The sequence below is a fragment of the Chaetodon trifascialis genome, chromosome 18, assembly GCF_039877785.1.
Source record: "Chaetodon trifascialis isolate fChaTrf1 chromosome 18, fChaTrf1.hap1, whole genome shotgun sequence".
NCBI classification, from domain to species: Eukaryota; Metazoa; Chordata; class Actinopteri; order Chaetodontiformes; family Chaetodontidae; genus Chaetodon; species Chaetodon trifascialis.
Window position 1 is genome coordinate 15,609,083 of NC_092073.1, and position 20,177 is coordinate 15,629,259.

The 20,177-nt window shown below is 44.7% G+C and overlaps 2 protein-coding genes across 2 annotated transcripts in view; both read left to right on the forward strand.

Annotated features, from left to right (window-relative positions):
* The first annotated feature begins 745 nt into the window (after nucleotides 1-745).
* On the forward strand, nucleotides 746-12,615 carry dlec1 (DLEC1 cilia and flagella associated protein). The gene is made up of 38 exons (XM_070986214.1): nucleotides 746-829; nucleotides 940-1,080; nucleotides 1,183-1,339; nucleotides 1,489-1,602; nucleotides 1,689-1,867; nucleotides 2,147-2,355; nucleotides 3,284-3,368; nucleotides 3,482-3,569; nucleotides 3,873-4,046; nucleotides 4,151-4,287; nucleotides 4,387-4,479; nucleotides 4,783-4,873; nucleotides 4,975-5,137; nucleotides 5,480-5,672; nucleotides 5,813-5,889; nucleotides 6,014-6,176; nucleotides 6,287-6,383; nucleotides 6,530-6,660; nucleotides 6,766-6,915; nucleotides 7,003-7,133; nucleotides 7,286-7,436; nucleotides 7,554-7,670; nucleotides 7,791-7,912; nucleotides 8,027-8,212; nucleotides 8,293-8,360; nucleotides 8,443-8,594; nucleotides 8,717-8,832; nucleotides 8,924-8,994; nucleotides 9,452-9,672; nucleotides 9,825-9,983; nucleotides 10,079-10,201; nucleotides 10,317-10,411; nucleotides 10,567-10,654; nucleotides 10,784-10,981; nucleotides 11,178-11,339; nucleotides 11,447-11,597; nucleotides 12,060-12,177; nucleotides 12,279-12,615. Exons 1-38 carry the CDS (start codon nucleotides 746-748, stop codon nucleotides 12,406-12,408), a joined length of 5,085 nt encoding a protein of 1,694 aa, XP_070842315.1. The 3' UTR covers nucleotides 12,409-12,615.
* A 3,634-nt stretch (nucleotides 12,616-16,249) lies between these two features.
* map3k22 (mitogen-activated protein kinase kinase kinase 22) overlaps nucleotides 16,250-20,177 on the forward strand; it is a 38,437-nt gene continuing 34,509 nt past the window's right edge. Inside the window, exon 1 of the mRNA XM_070985973.1 lies at nucleotides 16,250-16,637. The gene's annotated coding sequence lies outside the window, so the exon portion shown is untranslated. The remainder of the gene's footprint in view (nucleotides 16,638-20,177) is intronic.

Consider the following 20,177-nt stretch of genomic DNA (forward strand, 5'->3'; position numbering starts at 1 on the left):
AAAGAGAATCATGAGATAGATAGATAGATAGATAGATAGATAGATAGATAGATAGATAGATAGATAGATAGATAGATAGATAGATAGATAGATAGATAGATAGATAGATAGATAGATAGATAGATAGATAGATAGATAGATAGATAACCCTAAAGCCAGATGTCATTGTCTTCAAGTCGCCTAATTTTTAAGCAAAGTCTGAAAAGTAAGTCCTTGTTATTCATACTTCTTCTCTAGTTGATATTTTTGCTGTTTTTTAAGCCAAGTGGTATATTACTGTATTTATGTAATTTTATGTGGTGCTGTGTACTTGTACTGAACTCTAAACACAATAGCGAATTTAAATAATTTAATTAGAAATTAAATGTAATTATTTTGATTGATTTTGGCAATTATCTTGACCAGTTAGCGGGCGAGCTGACCACCTCTGCAGTAAGACAGCTGCTCAACAACAATGCGCATGTGCCTGGAAGTGTCGCCATGGTAACCACATGTACACAAATATGGCGGAAGAGCAGCGCGCAGAGACGGACTTCAACAAAATTAACTTTTAGCCCCAGCTTTAGCTGAATTATATAACTCGTGAAACTCGTCTTGGTAACTCTTCGTGTCTGTTTCTGTTTTGACGTTGACTTTACGTGCTAATAAACTTGAAGTTCTAGTAAATTCGTTAGCACAACGTCTGTTTAGCAAATGAAACATTTAACGTTAGCTACATGAGCGAGAGGCCCGGTGTTTCTGTACCATGCTGGAAGAATCAGAGGCGAGAAAAACATCGCAGCTTGATCCGCCCGTGAACAGTCACAGACCCGCATCAGGAAAGTCACAGGTAATGAACACCTGTCTGGATGATATGGCCTTGAAACACTTAATATAAGTCAATAAATAACCACTAAACATCGAGCAAGTTTTTTAAACCCCCTTTTTCTTGTACATTAGGATATTTCTCATGTGTTGGCAAGCATTTTTAAAGACTTTTACACAAAAGACATCATTGGGAAAGACACTTTGTCCAACCTCGTCAAGACAAAGAATGGACGAAGCAGCCACCATGACAGATATGTTGAAGAGCTTCAACAGGTAGGATGACAACACTGTCGCTAACAGAGCAAAGCTGTGCCGCATGCAAATATGAAAATCATATAAATCTGTGTTATTCTTATGCTTTCTTTTTTCTCTTAGGCTCATTCTGAATACAGCCGGTGTATAAAAGAGGCCGACATGCTGGAGGGTCATATCATTGAGGCCAGAGCTCGGGCTGCAGCCACAGAAAGCCATGCCTATGAGAGAATGAAAGAGGAGGTGGGACATGGTTATGATCAGCAGGACCTCCCTACAGGTGAGATGGGTTCATCAGCAGGAATTGATATAATGTGTTATACTGCTGAGAAGTGTTGTGCTGTTTTACTGAAGCACAGGTATGTTTACTTTGAATATACCAGGGGTGTTTTGACATCTCTATTCAGTATATCTCTTGTCTATTTTCAGTGAAATCAGCCTTTTCCTGGTGTGTAGACAGTGATCTTCTCAAAATGAACAACCTGATTTCCCCCCAGGACTACTTAACTACACAAAAAACAAGGGTGGAAGCGCCAGCAGCAGGTAGGTGATTCTCTTTGGGATTCATCTTAAATTATTAATGACTGGTGTGCTTTGGCTTAATATTTCACTTTTCCTCTTCCTGTTAGTGAAATGGAATCCTGCCAAACCCACCATCGCCTACGCCATGCGTGTGTCCAGGGAACCCCAGGATGATGGTTATACTATAATTCCCAGTCCAGAAATGAAGGTGCTAGAAATGTCAGATCTCAGCCTGACGCTTGAATCCAGCTCAGATACCTCAAAGAGGAATAAAACTCCCAGGCAGGTGAGGAGCCAGAAGCTCATAATTTAGGAATTTCCAGTGTTTTCTTTTCCCTGATAGAATCTAAAACACTAATGTCTGTGAGTAATATGAGTAGATAATAAACTGAAACAAAAGACTCAAGACAGGGCATAAAAAGAAGATTCCTCAGAGTGTTTTGAAAACTGATGTAAATCATGATTTTGATCTGGAACACCTGACTTCCTCTTGGAAGCAGGGATTGATTACATCAATGTACTTTAAATGTACTTAAAATGATCTGTCTGCATGTTTCAGAGACAGAACCAGACCAAACCCAGACCAAAGTGGAAGGATGTGCCAAGTGCAAAGGACCGGGCCGAGGGAAGGGAAAAACTTCAGAAGCTGAAAGAGCGACACAGCTTCCTACGCAACCCTCGCTTCCTTCCCCTGAATGCACAACAGGGTGGCACATCGCTCATCCGGCCAAGAACCAGCGTGGGGAGGAAGGATGGAGGGATGGTGGAGCAAAGGTACCTGGGATCTGTTGAGTATGATGGGCCTCTTCATCATTTCACAGTAAATGCTCATCATTTTGTCAAAGGGCAGCAAATATACTGTGTAATGGCAGTGGATTGACATAGTGGGTTTTATTATCATTTCAGGTATAATGATGTATGTGCTATACCAACTGTGAGGTTGTAACTAAAGAAAACATTAAGGCCTTGAAAACTGTCATCACATATTGTGGGTAGAAATGTTTTGTGTCAAGCTTGCAGTCACAGTGTGAAGCTTGTGAGCCCTCAGCAGCGCTGAATCCCTACATCTTCAAAAATAGTTCCCGCATAATTCATTCAATCTAGAACAACCTGCTTTACCAAAGAAGCAACAGCTGATTTTCCCACAAATGATGTTGAAAAAAAATCTCAGGTTTTTCCATCTGCCTGGCACATTACGTCCTTAATCACGTCAGGCCTGGGTCACATAGTACTTGCATACAGACTCGTAGCCCCTCTGAATGTGAAACAAGATTCATCCTGCTGAGAGCCAGGTGTGTCTAAAAAAAGACAGGCTGGCTCACATATTGCCTGTGGTTACAAACTCAGCGGGAGGATATTGTTTACTATTTGGCTGCTGTTTTGTCAGCAAGATCTACCTCAAGTGTGTGGTGAGTGTGACAACTCTGCAGTCCTTTACATTTTGGTTTTTGCTGTATTTGTGAAGGCGTGGGGTGCCACATTTATGTTTGTGCATCTGTGCATCATCCTGTTCACTGTGCATTCATGCTTAATACGCACACTCACACATTGGGTCAGCAGGAAGGTTCAGTGGTCAGGAAGGTTAGCTACAGGATTTTGGTTTGTTCGCTTGTTACCCAGCTCTCCACTTCCGGTCAAACTGTCTTTACTGAAAACAGGCAGAATAGTCAGGTGTTGTGTTTGTGCTCTCTCTCCCTGAAAGCTCCACTGATGATCCTGTCCCAGTCTTCCTAGCAAAGCCTTCAGTGGTGGTTTTCACTTGCTACAGTGTTGGACATGTTTATGAGGTACGTTTCAGCGACATACTGAACAATTAAAAGGGGAATTCTTTAGAACATTGAAACTACAATCTGTTTGTCTATGAGATGTTGTGCAGTAACGTGTCCCTGTCCTGTCCCAGACAACGCTGGAACTGAAAAACTTGACTTCTGCAAGCCGTCATGTCCGAGTCATCCCTCCTACCACTCCTTACTTCTCTATTGGCCTGGGTGAGCTCTTCCCTTTTTTCTGATTGGCTGATACAGCCTCCTTATATCTTTTCCTGTTGGTAGTTAGGAAATCATCAGTGACTGCATGGAAAAGGAATGCCATGATGTTTTGACAAATAAACTCATAAATCTCTGGAATGCCATTGGTGTTTTTTGGCATTTCTGTACAGCTGTTGCAACCCTGTCTGTGAACACCAGCACCACCTACTGGATCAAACGCTGGAGTATGAGACGATGAATGTGGAGAATTATGTTTGTACAGTCAATCTAAGAGGGGATTAATCTTCAGATGTGCTTTGGCAGGGAGGTTCCCTGGTGAGGGTGGCGTTGTTGCCCCAGGGATGAGCTGCAAGTACACCGTGCGCTTCGCTCCAGACTCTCTGGGGGACTATGAGGACTTCATTGTGGTGGAGACCCAGGCTGAACACCTGCTTGTGGTGCCCATCGCAGCCAGACGACCCCCTCCTATACTTACATGTAAGTCTCATTCTAATCAACCAACCATATGTTGTTATTACACTCACCTGTGTACTTTATTTGGTCATGCATTTTTCATATGCCTCCCCTTAATTATCGTGCAGTACCAAGAGTTCTGGACTGTGGTTACTGTTTGATTGGAGGAGTAAAGTTTGTTGAGTTCCTTTGCCAAAACGTTGGCCTCAGCGCTGGGACTTTTTGCATTATCCCCAAGAACCAGTGGCCTGCCTCGAACCTTCGGGTAAAAACCTCTCTAACATGTGATAGATATTTGGTTTTTTGCTGTTAAAAAGGTGTCATACACGTGCTTGACAGGTCCTCTTTTTCTTTCTTTATATAGACTGTGGCAAGAACTTTCTTTTCTGAGCAGCCACCCTTTGCGGTGAGCCCGTCTCTTTTTGTGCTGCAGCCAGGAGAGGCCACTGTAGTGGAGGTGAGTCCCTGACATATATTTGTTATTTGACAGGATTAAGGCAACATTTGGTACCAGTGCTGCTCACTGAGATTTTTGCACTTACAATGCAGTGCATCCAGTTAAAATGATTCAAAAGCTTCTTGGTATACTTCTTGCTTTTGTCTGCGTAGGTTTCACTTCTGTGAAGATGACGAAGGTGAAAGTGTGTGTGTAAAAATTCATTCGTGTTAAATTCCCTGTATGTTTCGTGTGTGTGTGTGTGTGTGTGTGTGTGTGTGTGTGTGTGTGTGTGTGTGTGTGTGTGTGTGTGTGTGTTTGCAGGTGGTTTTCTTTCCGACCACTGCTGAGAAGAGCTGTCAGGTTTTCACTGTTGTGTGTGACAACTGCCAGGTGAAAGATGTTTCCATTGAAGGTGATCAGAACTTGCTTGATAAAAAAAAACTAAATATGCTTTAATGTACTTATTGGGATGATGACCCTCTGTGTGTCCCGTATAATCTGTGTGTTTCCCAGGTGAGGGCCAGCTGATTGCACTTGAGCTTGTGTCTGTATCTGGGCAGAAGGAGCCTCCAGTGGTGGGAGAGGCGCATGACCTCACTGCAGAGCATTTTGTCCGTTTCAGCTCATGTAACCCTCACTCTGCGCAACAGAGAAACCTCATCATTAGAAACAACGTGTAAGCCTCACACCTTCACATATCATCACTATGAAGCATGAAACCACAAAATAGTATCATGTTTTTTAAACTTTTTGAATCTACTGCCTGTCCACAACATTATCCAACGTGTCATCCATGCTCTTTTTACTGGGATTCAAGCCCCAGTGTTGGCAGCTTCACATAGTTGAAGTGTCCTTGAGTATGAAACTAAACACTGATTAACTACATTGCAAAAACAAGGGCTGCTGCTCTGTCGCTGACCCTGTGCCGTGCACATGTTGAAAGAGATTTTCCCTTCAGGAATCATTAAACATCACTTTGCATAACTCTGCCTTTCTCTCTCTGCCTCTGGGGCTGAAGCCACTTAGAGCTGCCTTTCCACTGGCAGATCATGAAGCCCAACCTGCACCCTCTGCTTCCGGGGGAAACCCCAGAGCCCTCCCATATCCAGTTCCACCTGGCCACTGATGATGTTTTCCACGTCAGCCCCCCAACAGGAGTTCTGGGCCCCTGCCAGGAACAAGAGTTTCTGTTCACCTTCTGTCCAAAAGAGGTACAGAAGACAGAAAGCAAGAGTCAAGGTTTATTATATCACTACTTATGCTGTCTTTTTTTTTAAGTTTTGAGAAGCTGCATCTCGTAGTACGCTATGTGCCAGAAAAAAATATGTGATGTTCAAAATGTTTTCTTAAGTTGAAGGATTACCACAGTGTCTGTCACTTAGTCCTGAGGGACATCCCCCAGCTGCCACCAGAGCCCAGTGACGATGGGTAAAGTTCATATACAATACATGCAAAGAGCTCTGACACCACACGGCAGATTTAACAAACATTTGGCGTACTTTTAATCTATATGAGAGTTGGTGTGTGTGTCTCTGTTTGTGTGGAAATGTAGTGTCCTTCAGCCTGTGCGCACTGGGTCCAAGGTGAGCGATGTCATCGTCATGGAGATAGAAGTCAAGGGGTCAACAGAGCCGTACCAGGTCCTACTGGAGCCCTATGCTATTGTGATCCCTGGAGAGATTTTCATTTGCACATCCACCCGCAGACAATTCAAGGTTATTTAAGCCAGTTTGTACTAACCTTGTACTCTATTTACTGTTTCTATCAAAGTCACTGTGTGCTGCAGTTACAGCTATTCATGGTTTGTATGTGTTGTGTGTATCAGATGTGGAATCACAGCAAAACCTGCATCTTTTTTCAATGGGAGAGGATGAGCAGCAGCAGCCACATCATTGAAGTAGAGCCCTCTACTGGTAGAATAGGTGTGTTACACAGTACAATGTCGAATGATAGAGAAAAATCCCTCCTCAGCTACACTCACTTGACTTTATACATCATAAATTGCAAAGAGCATTTCACAGAGTAGATTCATTGGCTCACTGTTGATTGATTTGTCTTTTGGGTCCAGAAGAGAACGAGTGTTTTGATTTTGACCTGATTGTGACTGGAGGGAAGCCAGAGAGGGTTGTGACCAGTCTGCTTTGCCACATAGAGCACCATCACGAGCCCGTCACTTTGGCCGTGGAAGTCTCTTTTAAGGTAAGAAAGATGAACACGTGGTGGCTAAAATCTTCACAACTTGCTTGAATATCCCACATTAATAGTTTGTGACCTCTTTGTGCTCATCACATGATTTTTGGATAGGGTCCCATAGTGACCCTCAGCGTGCCCTCTGTGGACTTTGGCCTCCTGAAGCTTGGGGAACAGACACAGATCACACTGCTGCTCACCAACATCACCCAGCTGGAGGCCTGCTGGATGCTGAAGGAGAGGCAGGAGCACCAAGACACACAGGTACTGAACAGTGGACTAACAGAGCAACACATCTGCGATTAGAAATAACATGAATTTTTGCACCTTTGTGAATTTTCTGTTGCTTAGATCTCGGTGGAGCCACGCCAAGGTGTGCTGCCCGCCTTGACCTCCTGCAGTGTGGATGTGGTATTCATGCCACGTTTCAGCCAGCGATATGAAACGGAGCTGGAGCTGACGGTGGAGGATGGAACAGGATGGTAAACCTCACTGCTCCTGACGTTAAGTTGTAAACTTTTTAAAACGACCATTGTATTTCTGAGCAGCTGGAGAACAGGGGCAACAATAATGATGTTTCTCAGTGACATCCTCCTGCTGATAACAAGTAACACGACCTGCGTGTCCGTTGCAGTCACCTGTTGGTGCGAGCAGATGTGCAGTGTCCTCAGGTGTGCCTGCTAAACTGTGAGCTGCTCCTCTCTGAGCTCTACGTCGGAGTTCCTGCCAAGTCAGCCGTCACTCTCTTCAACCAGACCCTGCTGCCTTCACACTTCAGCTGGATGGTACTACTTTTTAGCACTTGAGATTTAGAGAATTCTCTCTTAGCTTCTTAGTTTTTTCTCTTAGATAAAATCCTAAAATAGCACTTGCTGATGTGAGCTTTACATTTTCCTCACCAGGCTCAGCTTCAGGGTAGACATGCCGAACTGTGTGCAGCCACTTTTGACCCCTCCTCTGGCACTCTGGGGCCCAACACCAGCATGGAGATCACAGTTAACTTTATCTCTCACACTGATGTAAGTACCACTTATTAACACACCAGAAGCTCACATGATTTAGCTCAAAACACCTGAGCATGTGACGGTGAAGGAGGAGGATGATGATGGTCTTTTGATGCTGTTTGTATTTTTGTCCAGCTGGAGCTGACTGAGGTGGCTGCTCTCTGTGAGGTCCAGGGTATGAACTCTCCTCTTGTTCTTAGCATCGTGGCGTCCAAAACCAAGAAGCTGAGCGTGTCCTACTCGCTGCCCATTGTCAGGTAGTACCCTCGGCTTGAAATCTGCCATCAAACCACCTTGTAGCTGCACCAGTTTTGTTGCATAATAGACGAATGTGTGACCACTCAACACAGGACTGCTGTTCTTTGCTTTAGCTCAACTCCAGATGATGAGAGCCCCTCAACACTGTTACTCGACTTTGGAGATGATGTCAGTTTGAAGAGGGCCGTTACCAAGCAGTTATCGATAACTAATCAAACTGCTATCCCTGCCCCTTTCACCATAGAGGCAGAGTATTTCACCTGCCACGCCTCAAAGGCAGATGGTCAGTCAGAAAAAAGGTAAGGCAGCTCTGAATAATGGATCAACTCGTCACTTTTCTGTACTGCAGATATGACACGGGCTGCATTTCAAATCACAGATTCACATACATCAAGAGGCCACTTCATTCAGTCCAAGCTAAGAAAATAGAGGAAAAAGCACATGAGGGTGAGTGTACGCACTTTGAAAGTCAGCAGATTGAGTACACATGCTGCAGATTCTGACTCTTCATTTCTGCATCTGTTGGCAGAGTTTGTGAGCAGCCTGCTGGCTCACGGAAAAGGTGCAGCTTTCTTTGTTTTCCCAGACACCGGGGTGCTGGGACCTTTCGAGTCCCAGACCGTGGATGTCACCGCCTACACTGACATGTGGGGCGAATACAGAGATCACCTCATATGCAGAGTATGATGCCATGCGACGGGGTGTAACGTATTTCAGGATTATAAATGAGCGGATCACAAGAATTAATTTTCACACATGCGTTCTCTGATGAATAATGTTGAAATCTGATTTTCCTCCTGCAGGTGGGGGACCTTGAGACCACGCTCATTCCCATGCAGATGACGGCGAGAGGCTGCCCACTCTACTTCCAAATGACAGGCCCACGTCCAGATGGCCAGAACCAGGGACCGATTATACAGTCTGTTCCACTGTCCCCTTCTCCAGCTCAATCCGCCGTCTGTAGTATGTTATTCAGCATGGTGTGTGACATTTCCTGTTTGCCTCATTAGGTTTGGCACTCATGTATCTGGAGGTGACACAGTGTCTCGTTCTCTTCGCATCAACAATCCCACCATGTTTGGTAAGTATAGTCATAAAAAACAGGTTCAGCAAATGCATGAAAACGGCTGCTTCTGTCAGTCAGCCAGTTGTGACTCCCGATTCATTGGTTGGAGGAAATTTCCCCATTTCAGTTTGAAGGTCACCCCGTTTGGTGTTAGTCTCACAAGTGTATATGAGGTTTTTAGCACCCATAGCAGTGATACTAAAGAATGATGCTTCTTTTGCTGCTTTCATATGAATTGCCTGTTTTTTGTCCTGTTTTGGGTGCATAAATCGTGTTTTAATTTAGTGGTGAGGCGCATTCCTGAGCTACTCTTATGTGCTCTTGGAATATGTTTGTGTTCGTCTCACTAATGCAGTCTGCTGCGACCTCTCCGACTCTTTTTTCTCATTTGTCACTGTGTATGAGCGACCAAACGAGTTCCACCCCTGAGGTTTAATAAAGTTATCTAATCTAAATCTTTATGCGCTGCCAGATATTCGCCTGGACTGGGAAACATATAACGTAGATCCGAATGACCGTAAACTGGTGGATGTTGTGGTGGCATATGGAGACGCTTTTCCACTTAAAGATGCTGATGGCAACGAGGTGTTGAGTGGAGCATTAAGGATTTCTGATGGGAGCGTTCAAACGGGATGGGACAGAAACGGGACCCCAGGCTCCGAGGGAACGAGCGCCTCTTACCAAAGCATAACTGTGAGTATTTAACATCACAGCACAGATACACAAGCATAAACTTTAACGGCTTTCATGGCGGTGCCACTGGGAAATTATTATGGCTGCAATGCCAGTAAGAAATCCACATTTTATTCTTTCATTGGCTTTAAACTTCAATCTGTTGATTTCAGGACGAGGAAGGAGAGGAATATATATCCGAGGATGTCTGTGAGGAAGAGGACGCCTGTCTTTATCCCTGTCCTGTAAAGAAAAAACTGTTCTCTGTCCACATCAGACCTCATGTGGGCAACCTCTCGGATTACCCATACTGCATCACACCTCAGCAAATAGTACGTCGATTAGATTTTAGCCACATGTTATCAGTTAAACTCTGCTCTTAACCGCATGAATAATGTGATATTTTCTGTCTGGTGTTAATCTCCAGGTGATTCCAGCGAAAGGCAGCGGCACAATCCACGCATCTTTCACTCCTTTGACTCTTTCTGAGTCAGTTTCTGAGTCCAGATGTGTGGGCTTGGCTCTGGGCTTCATGAGTCTAGACTCCGAGGTAACATGCTCAGTACACTGAACAGTGAATTTCAATTTCAGATCCTGCAAGAGGCAAACAGTAGATGACTGATGCACCCTAAATTCCCTTATTATCGTGCTGTGTGTGTTTACAGATGGCTGCCTGTGTCCCGGGTAAAGCTGGAAGAGCTCAGGGTTTGGATTTGGAGCCTGTCAGAATGGATCTACTTGCAGTCGTTAAGCCTGCAGTGTAAGCAATTACAATCATACTATTTATGTCCCCAAAACCAATGCATCCAGCTCAGTTTATGTTTCTTAAATTAAAATTAGCCGAGGTTAGGCGAGAGGAGCTCGGAGGTGGTCTGATTAAGTTGCATATCTCCTCTTGGCTCCCTGCTGCTGCAGGCTGTTAGTGCAGATGGAGGAGGACGGGGGGGTGCTGGAGTTTTGTGCCTCAGCCGGTGACTTACTGAGGGAAGAATCAGGGAAGGAGGTTTGTCTGAGAAATCTACAACAATAATCAACAGTGACATACTGAGGCGCACACATGAGGTATCGATCCCCAGCGTGTGCAGTACTTCTGATGCTCAGTGGTCGTTCTTGTGGTTGTTTTGCTCTGCAGCTGGTAGTGCGTGAATTTGACATCACACGGACCCTTCAGCTGAAAAACAGCTCAGAAATGCTCGTACACTTCCGACTGGGGACTCAACCTCCATTTTCAGTTCTCAAGCCGCAGCCCAGAACCCGGACCAGCAACTCCAGCAACCCGCCCACTGGTGACAGTCAGTCTGTGGTGCTGCAGCCACAACACAGCGTGCAGGTGAGACGAGGAGAGGCTGTCATGTTCTGGATGATGTATACCAGTGATTCCCAGCCTTTTTCCTCAAGGGACCCTTTTCCATCATTGAGTAAACTGATGACTGCTGATTAAGTGACATATTTTATGGATATTTCATGTTACATTCAGTGCATAACAGTAACAGTAGATAAGATGTACTTCTTTCTGTAACTGCCAGGTAAAGGTAGCCTTCCACTGCTCCCTGTCCCTTCTGGACCACGCAGACCAGGCGGATGAGGACATCCCACCTGGGGTGATGCTGATCCAAAGCCCGCGTGGGCAGAGGAGGCTGAGTTTCCAGCAAAACCTCCAGATTCACTTCAGCAACAACAGCCTGCAGGTCAGAGACTGTGGTGAATGTCTGAGATGAGTGTGGAAATGGAGAAAAATGATGACCTGTAGGTAACTTCAGAAAAGTCACAAAGTTCATTTCCTGTCTCTGTGCAGACGGTGCCTCTCCGTGCCCATTTGGATCTTGCTACGATGCGTCTGTCCACTGACAGCATCGACTTTGGGTTCTGCTACGTGGGGCTCACGCAGACAGTAGACGTCAGCCTGTTTGGCCATGGAGCCCCCACTTACTGGAGATCAGTTATAGGTAAGTACTGAACTGTATCCACTTCAGTGCTCACACACCGGCTCTGAGGTTTGTTCAGACCTTTAATGCAGGAGCAGTTTGGCTATACTAACTGGAATTATGCAATCATTTACACCTACAGCACCTTGGAATGGCAGTTTTTATATATTTTTTTATTTTATTTCAGTATTTTCTGTAGCAGTAGGAAGGTGTCAGACTCTTCTTCCTTATTATAACCAGTTTGGACCTTTTCCAAACTCAGTTAAATATAATGAGAGAGTTTAACATCAAATCATTGCCTTCTGCTATGCAGTAATAGCCACACTGTCAAGAGTTATGTCCATGATGTCACACCAAAAATGATACCCATAGTGTCAATTATGAGTCATATTTCCTGTAATTGACCTACAGGCCTGTATGTCATACTGTGTGTGTGTGTGTGTGTGTGTGTGTGTGTGTGTGTGTGTGTGTGTGTGTGTGTAGAGTCAGATGAAGGAGACTCCCATGTGTTCAGAGTGACTCCAGACTTTGGGCTTCTCAGGTCTAAGGAGCTCCACGTCAGCAGCTGCAGCCAGTGCCTTCAGATCAGCTTCACTCCCACGTAACAAACCACTGTTTCATTGTCACACAGGCATTATGACCAGATCACACCATACAGCAAATATTAACACGTTTCATATCTTTACATGTCATTTGTTGTAGCGGGGGCGGAGAGTTCAGGGCCGCTTTGGTAATCCGGACTCCTCTGGTGAAGACCTCCCTCACGCTGCAGCTCCAGGGAACAGGATCCTTTGATGAAGTGTACAGGTCTAACCTGAACATGTCCTCATGACATCGCAGTCAAACAATCATCACCTGCTATTTAACCTGCTCTCCTCAAGTCAACTTTTTTTTAGAAATGTAAATAAATCTAAAGCCTAACCTGTCAGGACTTACAGCGCCAAAGCTCATTTAATGATCAGTAAATTCTAAACTTATTCATAAGATCCTCACTTAATTCCAGTCACCCAGACTCTGTTTACATATAAATGATGGATTTATGTGCTGCGTTATTAATGAGTTGATATGACACCTGCAATTCAAGTCACTTAAACACCTGCTGTTTTAAGTAGATGTTACAAAGATATATTTACACCTCAGGTTCAACAGCATCAGCTGCACAGTTTTCTCTGCAAAATGCACATTTAATGAACCACCAAACTCTTTTACTCTGATTTTTCAAATCACTCTTTGTCAGCGCAGTAAAAAATCTTCATTTCTAGTCTTCTCCGTCAGCCAAACAAATAGAATCAGCAGCAGGTCCTCCTCCAGTCCCAGAGCAGGAAACCACAGGAGGTGGATTTGAGGAAAGCCTGCTTGACCATTGATCCTGGATGCATTTTTGTGGTGGGTCGAATGAGGCTTGTATTTCTCTAGAAAATGAACAGCAGTTCTGCGGCTGTTAGCAGAAGCCTTCTGCGTACGTGCTTGTTGAGTCGTTATCACCCGAAAGGCAGTCGAGAGGATGACTAACAGCGATGGCGCCTCTCTTGGGATTCACCACAGGGAATCTCAGCTTTACCCAGAGGAAATCCATCATTTACTGTAAAATTTCATCTGTGAAAAGAAATCACTTCCCCGGTATTTTTAGGTTTGAACTTGACTGCCAAAGGCCTCATTGATTTCCAACAAGTCGATAGCAGCCACAGTTCGCCCTGAGGGGGAAATAGATTTTTCTAGACGACCCTTTTAGCAAAGCAGAAAGATCAGAAAAAAGACCAGCACAAGGATGAACACTAGCAGTGCTTCAAAACACACACACACACACACACACACACACACACACACACACACACACACACACACACACACACACACACACACACACACACACACACACACACACACACACACATCTTACAGGCTTGTTGGTTCAGCACACATGTCATGAGGGGGAAAGCTTTAGATGCACAAGCAGTCGGCACAGGTGCTGCTCCATCCCTCACTTGGCTGGACGTCACTGTGGCAGAGTGTGTGTGTGTGTGTGTGTGTGTGTGTGTGTGTGTGTGTGTGTGTCTGCGTCTGCGTGTGTGAGCTGCAGCAATTCATGCCTCAGTTCCAGCATTACTACCAAAGAATTACCTGCTGCGTCAGAATTCACCGCCTGATTTCACGTTAATCATGATCGGAATGAATATTAAGTCCATTGTTTCAAAGCAGTTTCAAGGAATTTTGCCCGTTAAAACTGCAAAAATGAGTCTTTTCACTGTAGATGTGCAGATTTATGCAGCCATGTGCTTCAAATAACAAGTCAGATCAGTATGACATGTGGCTTTGCTGCTAGCAGTTTGGATGATAAATTGTTCTTGAGTTACTCTCAATAACTGATACACAGTCAGACAAACAGACAGATGTCATGTCAACATAATATCCCCCATACCATCTACATTCTTTGTGGTCTAAATACCCATTTACACAATGTGAAAAGGCATTTTGATTGCTTTCATAAAACTGACTGCAAAGACATCCTTTTTTCCTCCAGAGACTCCAAATCTCTCTGAGACACTCTGAAGTGATGCTGCAGAAAAACATGAGAAACACACACACACACACACACACACACACACACACACACACACACACACACACACACACACACACACACACACACACACAGGCAGCCTGTTATTGTTCATAACAGCTGCCTGTGGTGTTCATCTACAGCACAGTTCAGCGGTACAGACGCCTACAAGTGCTGCAAATCCACAGAGAGATGCAAATGTCCAATTGATATTCAATGCACTCAAGCAGTCTTACACAGAGCAAGGGCATGTCTGATCACAATAAAACAAGAGCTGTGTGGAACTAATCTGAAGAGAGCGATGCTGGAGCCAAGGTCAGTGGAGCATTTGTTATTCTGATTGTCTAATACGCCAAAAAGAGAAGACAGGACTGCCTGGAGGTGCATTTTTGTGCCCATTATAAATAATTGTGGTAAACAGGTCGCCTCTTTACCTTGCAGAGCGAGGGTTCAGCAGTCTGACGAGAGAACGACATGCTGTTAAAATGTGTTCAATCATACCCTGAGTTACAATCCACTGCTGCATTTGTATGGCCCGGCTCGCTGTCACTGTCCATTAGTGTGGAGCTCACTGACGCACTTGCTGATTGAACACATGTTCTGCACAACTGGGGACTCAGTGTCCAAATATTACAGATGTTTCAGAAGAAGAATCTGCTTCATTGGCCAAGTATGTGTCCAGATACAAGGATTCTGACTTTAAGGTTTTAAGTTGCTGACAGTGTTCTCACAAACACTTCCAAGAGCAATTTACAGGAAGATAGAAAGAGAGATACAGCTGAAAACAAGGACAACAGGGCTGAACAAAGACATGTTAAAATATAAATAAAAATGTGTTAAAAAACAAAACAAAAAAAAAACCCAACATGCATAAAAAATGTGCTGGAATAAATAATAGAATACGTTGCTTCTTATACATGAAGTAGGTGGGTGTGTACAGTGTATGCATGTCCACATGTCTACACAGCATGGCTGGATTTACATCTGAGGATGAAATCTGTGCATTTTAAGTGTAAAATATGCAATTTATCTGCTGTACTGGAGGATTTGGTGTTTACAGGTGTTACGCGTTTCTTACACACAGGTCAAGTTTAAGTCCTTACTGGATCCTGCAGACCCAGTGAAGGGAGGAGATTTTGGTTTGTCGTGATCAGGCTGTGAAGTTGAGTGATTACTGAACCAGTCAGGTGTTTCACCTGCGTAAACTGAGCCAAGAGAAGCTCTGTCTGTTGACTGCAGACAGGCAGAATTACTAGAAACCCCACTGAGATCACGACAGCAGTCAGAAACACTGTGGCTGTGCTAATGAGGAGCGCTAACCACTGTGTGAAGCACTCCATCCTGAGAAAGTGCTGTCACGCTGGCCATCAGGCACAGGACCTACACACACTGTAAGTGAACTCAAAATGCGTTTACACAAAACGACTAACTTCCAACAGCTGTAAAGAACGGCTCATCAGGCGACTGTCGACACCTGCAACCTCTGCTGCCATCTCTGTGTGCAGCGGCTGATCAGGTGTGGTGGTGAAATACTGTCATCTGCAGCATGTGTGCTCAGGATGCAGTCCTGAGCAGCTGCATGTATGCAATCCTACAATGTCAACTCTTGAAAAAGTCTTTTATAGTATTTCCTCAGCTTGAGGCTCAAGCCATCAGCAGCCACAGTTTAGCATGATGGTTGCTGCTTTATGCTCTTTGTAAATAAAAGAAAACGGCAAAATCTTACACTGTACATGCACATGTATTAAATAAGATAACGTTTAACATGGAAATCCTTAAAGTACAAGTACCTCACATTTGAACTTCAGTGCAGTACTTTAGTAAATGCACTAATTAAATTCCACCACTTATTAAACTTCAAAATAAAATTCTGTTCTCGCATTTATTTGAATTTAACCTTCTTCGCAGTGTTTTAGGCTTGTGACGGGTGCTGTTTGAGCATCCTAAACATGTCAATGTCATGCAGTTTTTGGTCCAACGACTTTAAGTCGAGCAGCTGTTGCACTTGCTCCGCGCGTCCACAGGGGGGCGGCATTCCCTCCGCTTTGACGCCGCTGCCTTGGAAACGCACCACCGGAGAGCGTCACCACTTCCTGGAGCTCACGTTGTTGCTGACATCAGAGGCGCAGCTCCAGGGAGAAACTCGGCTCCGCGCTGTAGTGTGTGAGGAGACAGCAAAGAGCAGGGTGAAAAAACTTTCCTCTGAAACGCCGCAGACGTTGCGGTTGATTCCCGCTTGTGAACGCAGCTCTGGATTATGCACCTGAGAGAAGAGAAGACCTTTCCGGCCGATCACAGCTTCTGGTTGTAATTTCTGCGCTTCAGTACAGAGCGCAGTTTCCGGATATCAGCCCACTGTTTTGGGAAGATTTTGCTCTGCATCTGTTTGGTTTTTTTCCGCTGTCCTTGTCGTTTTTCTGTCATAACTTAAACTCGCCGATTAATTCATCTTCATAAATCCTGCAGCCACAAACACAACATGGAGACATCCAGATAACAAGGTAAGAGTCCAGTCTAGATGGTTTCTTCATTTGTTTTGTGCCACTTACTGAGATCACTGCTTTTAGACTGTTATTTCCTGTTTATTGCAAACGAAATGCCAGGACAGTGAAATAGACTTGCAGCTATTATTAATTATGCTAATCTGTAGTTTAATGGCTGTTCTAGTCAAACATGTGCAGGAGTTGCTTACTGATAGCAGCACACAGGACAGGCCTTCTTCCAAGTGGAAACAAATGTGTTTCAACACAAGACTGCTTCTTCAGTAAATTTGATTTTGGTGACATGCAGGCTCATAATCAGCCTCATTTTTGCTCTCAACAGATATGCTTTGTTGTTAAATCTATATGTTGCTGCTAGAATGAAGGTTTGAGTTCACTATCAATGCTTAATTCCAGTGCCAGATACTCTTTTCACATGGTTTTGACAATGCTGTGTGCTGTACTTCTCGTCAGGAAAGCATAAATTGCAGGTGTGAGTGATTTCTGGAAAGTCGTGCTCCTCCTGTGCTTACAGACTCACTCATGGTCTGCATCCTTTCTTCTCTGCTGTCACTCGTCCAGACCTCTGTGATTCACAGTGGTCACTCAGACCAGTGTTTTCCTTGAAAGGAGGAATGGTCAGCTCATGTCCGAAAAAGTCCTTCGCATGCTTTGCTGTCTTCCTGCTTCCTGTCCCATCCGTGCATTTTCAAAGTATTTTGAATCCACGCAGAGGGCATTGTAGTGTTAACACTGGTGAGGATGCTGATGAGCTTCATCCAGAGTAGCACCACATATTCCTGCAATGGCAGACCTCTGAGACAATCCGCCAAATTAGATTTTAATGAGGCCATCGTGTTCATCAAATCAAATCCATACGAACTGCACTCGCAGGAGTCCGAGCAGCAAACTGACGGATGGGTTTATCAGCACGTTGGCGTGCCCTGGGGGCTCCGAAATAGCCTTAAAGTGAGAGTCAAACTGTCAAATAGAAACCGCCCACAGATATGGTTGGTGTGCCTCAAGCAAAACAATCCATTTGGCTGATAACAGGACTGGGTCCCACAGTAAATACGCCAGCCAGAGACAGAAGCGATGGGTTTATAATTGTGTTTTGATGGGACTAATGAAGAAGTGGGGTCTGAAACAGGAGTTTACCACAAGATCGATAGTGTTTGTCATGTGCTTAAGGAGAGTTTCAAGGCGTCTCGTTCGGATGAAAGGCTTTGAGGCAGCACTGTGCTGCCAGTCTTGAAAGGAGCGTGTCATGCTCTGCAGACTCTGCTCATGCAGGATCTCTTCCTCAGCAGCCCACTTGTGAGAAAACTATGTTCACCTATTAACTCTCCTTAACATCCTGCTGTCAACTCTCAGGACGATTTCACGCCGGCTCCTTCTCGCAAGTCATTAGCTGAGTGTCTTAATCAGGGTAAACGCGACCTCTTCTCCCTCACTTTGCCCCTCCGCTGAGCAGTGTGAAGTCATGCTATCATATGCCTGATTCACAGAAGCCTGACCGCCTCTTGCCAGACACCCACTGACCAGAGGGGCTGGAGGTGAAAGGTTACCGTGACTCATGTAAGAAAGCCCATTATCTTCCCTTGAAGGCCTGTTGTGGATGTTGCCTGGTTACACTAGAAAACAAAGCAGATTTGTCTTTAGGTGTGAGAAAGTGTCGTACCTTCTTAACCAGCCTGGCAGCGGATTATTAGACGGTGTGTTGCAGTGCATGGCCTGGCAGTCAGCAGAGATGTTGTGGCCTTGCAGTTAACACAAAGCCTGCTTTGCAAACTGGGGGTCTGGAGCTTGAAAGACATGCAAATGCACCCATCAGAGAGGGTTTAACAAAAAAAGGCTATTGATTGCATTATGGGAAATGTAGGAGCCAGCATTTGTAGAGCTTGATCTGTTCACGGGACTAAAAGTATGGTCAAATTGTGACGTTTTTTCCCCCAATTTGTCCACTGTGAGTCCCATAGCTTTGTGGAACTGAATTGCTGATTGTTTTCCCATCAGTAAGAGGTCATATTATGTTCACTCAGGTTCAAACTTTTATTTTGCATGTCTACTAGAAGAGCTTGATGTGATTTAATGTACAAAAAACACAATATTTTTCTCATACTGCCCATAGCTGCAACGCCACAATTCTTGTTTTTGCTCCAGTCCACCTTAAGGCCGCCCTCCAGACCAGCCCAAGTCTGCTCTGATTGGTCAGTTCACACAGGCCCAAGCAGGCGCTGCTCTCTGCGAGCTTTTAACGTTAAAATGCAGTTTTCCATCACATTTCATCAAAAGTAAAGTTAATCCAGTCAGCTGGGACAGTCACCCAGGTGGAGAATGGTTGGAGCTGCTGGAGGTGGTGCTGTGTGTACATGGTGACGTAGACAATAAAGTAAAGGCTGGACTATTGACAAGCCAGTTCATTAACAGTGTTTTCAGTGCAAGAGAGTAACTAATAAACTACTAATGCAAAAGCATAATATGGCGTCTTTAACACATGATGACAAAGTGAACTCGTTGTTAAAGATTTGATAAACGCTCCAAATTGAGCTTAGATCGTCCAGATTTCCTTCAGTCTTCATTACGATACCTAAAAGTTGAGTCCGTCTCGGCCAGATTCAGTTCACTAGATATAATAAATAAGGGCCAGCACCCATCAAAACTAAGCTATTAAGTCCAAGAGATTCTCTGTCGATCTATTAGATAGCATTGTGTTGAGGCATAGAGCCAGAGACGGGGACAAAAACCATTTAAAGTTTCATCACTGGGACATAATGGAAGACCGCCATGAGTCTTCCTAAAGCTGCCAATCTGACCAATCTCAGGAACTGGGCAAGAAAGGCCAAGTAACAAATAACCATTGTAAGAGTGCTTCAGTCCTCTGCAGAGATGGGAGAACCAGGCCCAAGGGTAACCATCTCTGCAGCACTCATCGCGTCCATCAGAGCTCTGTGGGTAGATAGACCGCGAGAACGAAATCACTCTTTAGTAAAACACTAACGAAAGCCCTCTCAGACTTCGCCAGATGGCGCACAGGACTCTGAGCATGAGAGGGAAAAGATTATCTGGTCTGTCAAGACAAGAAATTGAGCTCTTTGGCCTGATTGCCAAGCACTGTATCTGGCAGAGCCCAAATACCAGCCACCTGGATTATACCATCCCCTGTGGTGACGCAAGGTAGCTGTAGCCTCGTGCTTCTCAGCTGCAGAGACTGAGAAACAGGTCAGGACAGAGAAAGCGACCAGCTCGGACAAATGCAGATATATCGGCTTCAGAGTCCACAGAATTGGAAGGATTCACGGCTCAGCTCGGCAAAGTCACAGAAAATGCTCTCTTATTGTCTCTGCTCTGGGAAATGATCTAAAAGTCTCAGTTCTTAGACACTTTCTAAACAGTGTGGCAGACTTTGAGCTGGTGTGCAATGAAGAAAGACTGACACTGCACAAAGACAGGTGTGCAGAGCAGGTTGCGGCACACCCAAGATGACGTAAGTCGCTAACTGCTGACTGCGGTGCTTCTGGACGGTAATACTGAATCAAGAGTCTGTTTGTTTTTTTCAGT

Bases quoted from the DNA above. Each gene is read 5' to 3' on its own strand.
- dlec1 (XM_070986214.1), top strand. From the start codon at position 746: ATGCTGGAAGAATCAGAGGCGAGAAAAACATCGCAGCTTGATCCGCCC. The intron at 5,138-5,479 runs GTAAGCCTCACA...CTGGGGCTGAAG, and splicing joins CTCATCATTAGAAACAACGT to CCACTTAGAGCTGCCTTTCC. The intron at 8,995-9,451 runs GTAAGTATAGTC...ATGCGCTGCCAG, and splicing joins CAACAATCCCACCATGTTTG to ATATTCGCCTGGACTGGGAA.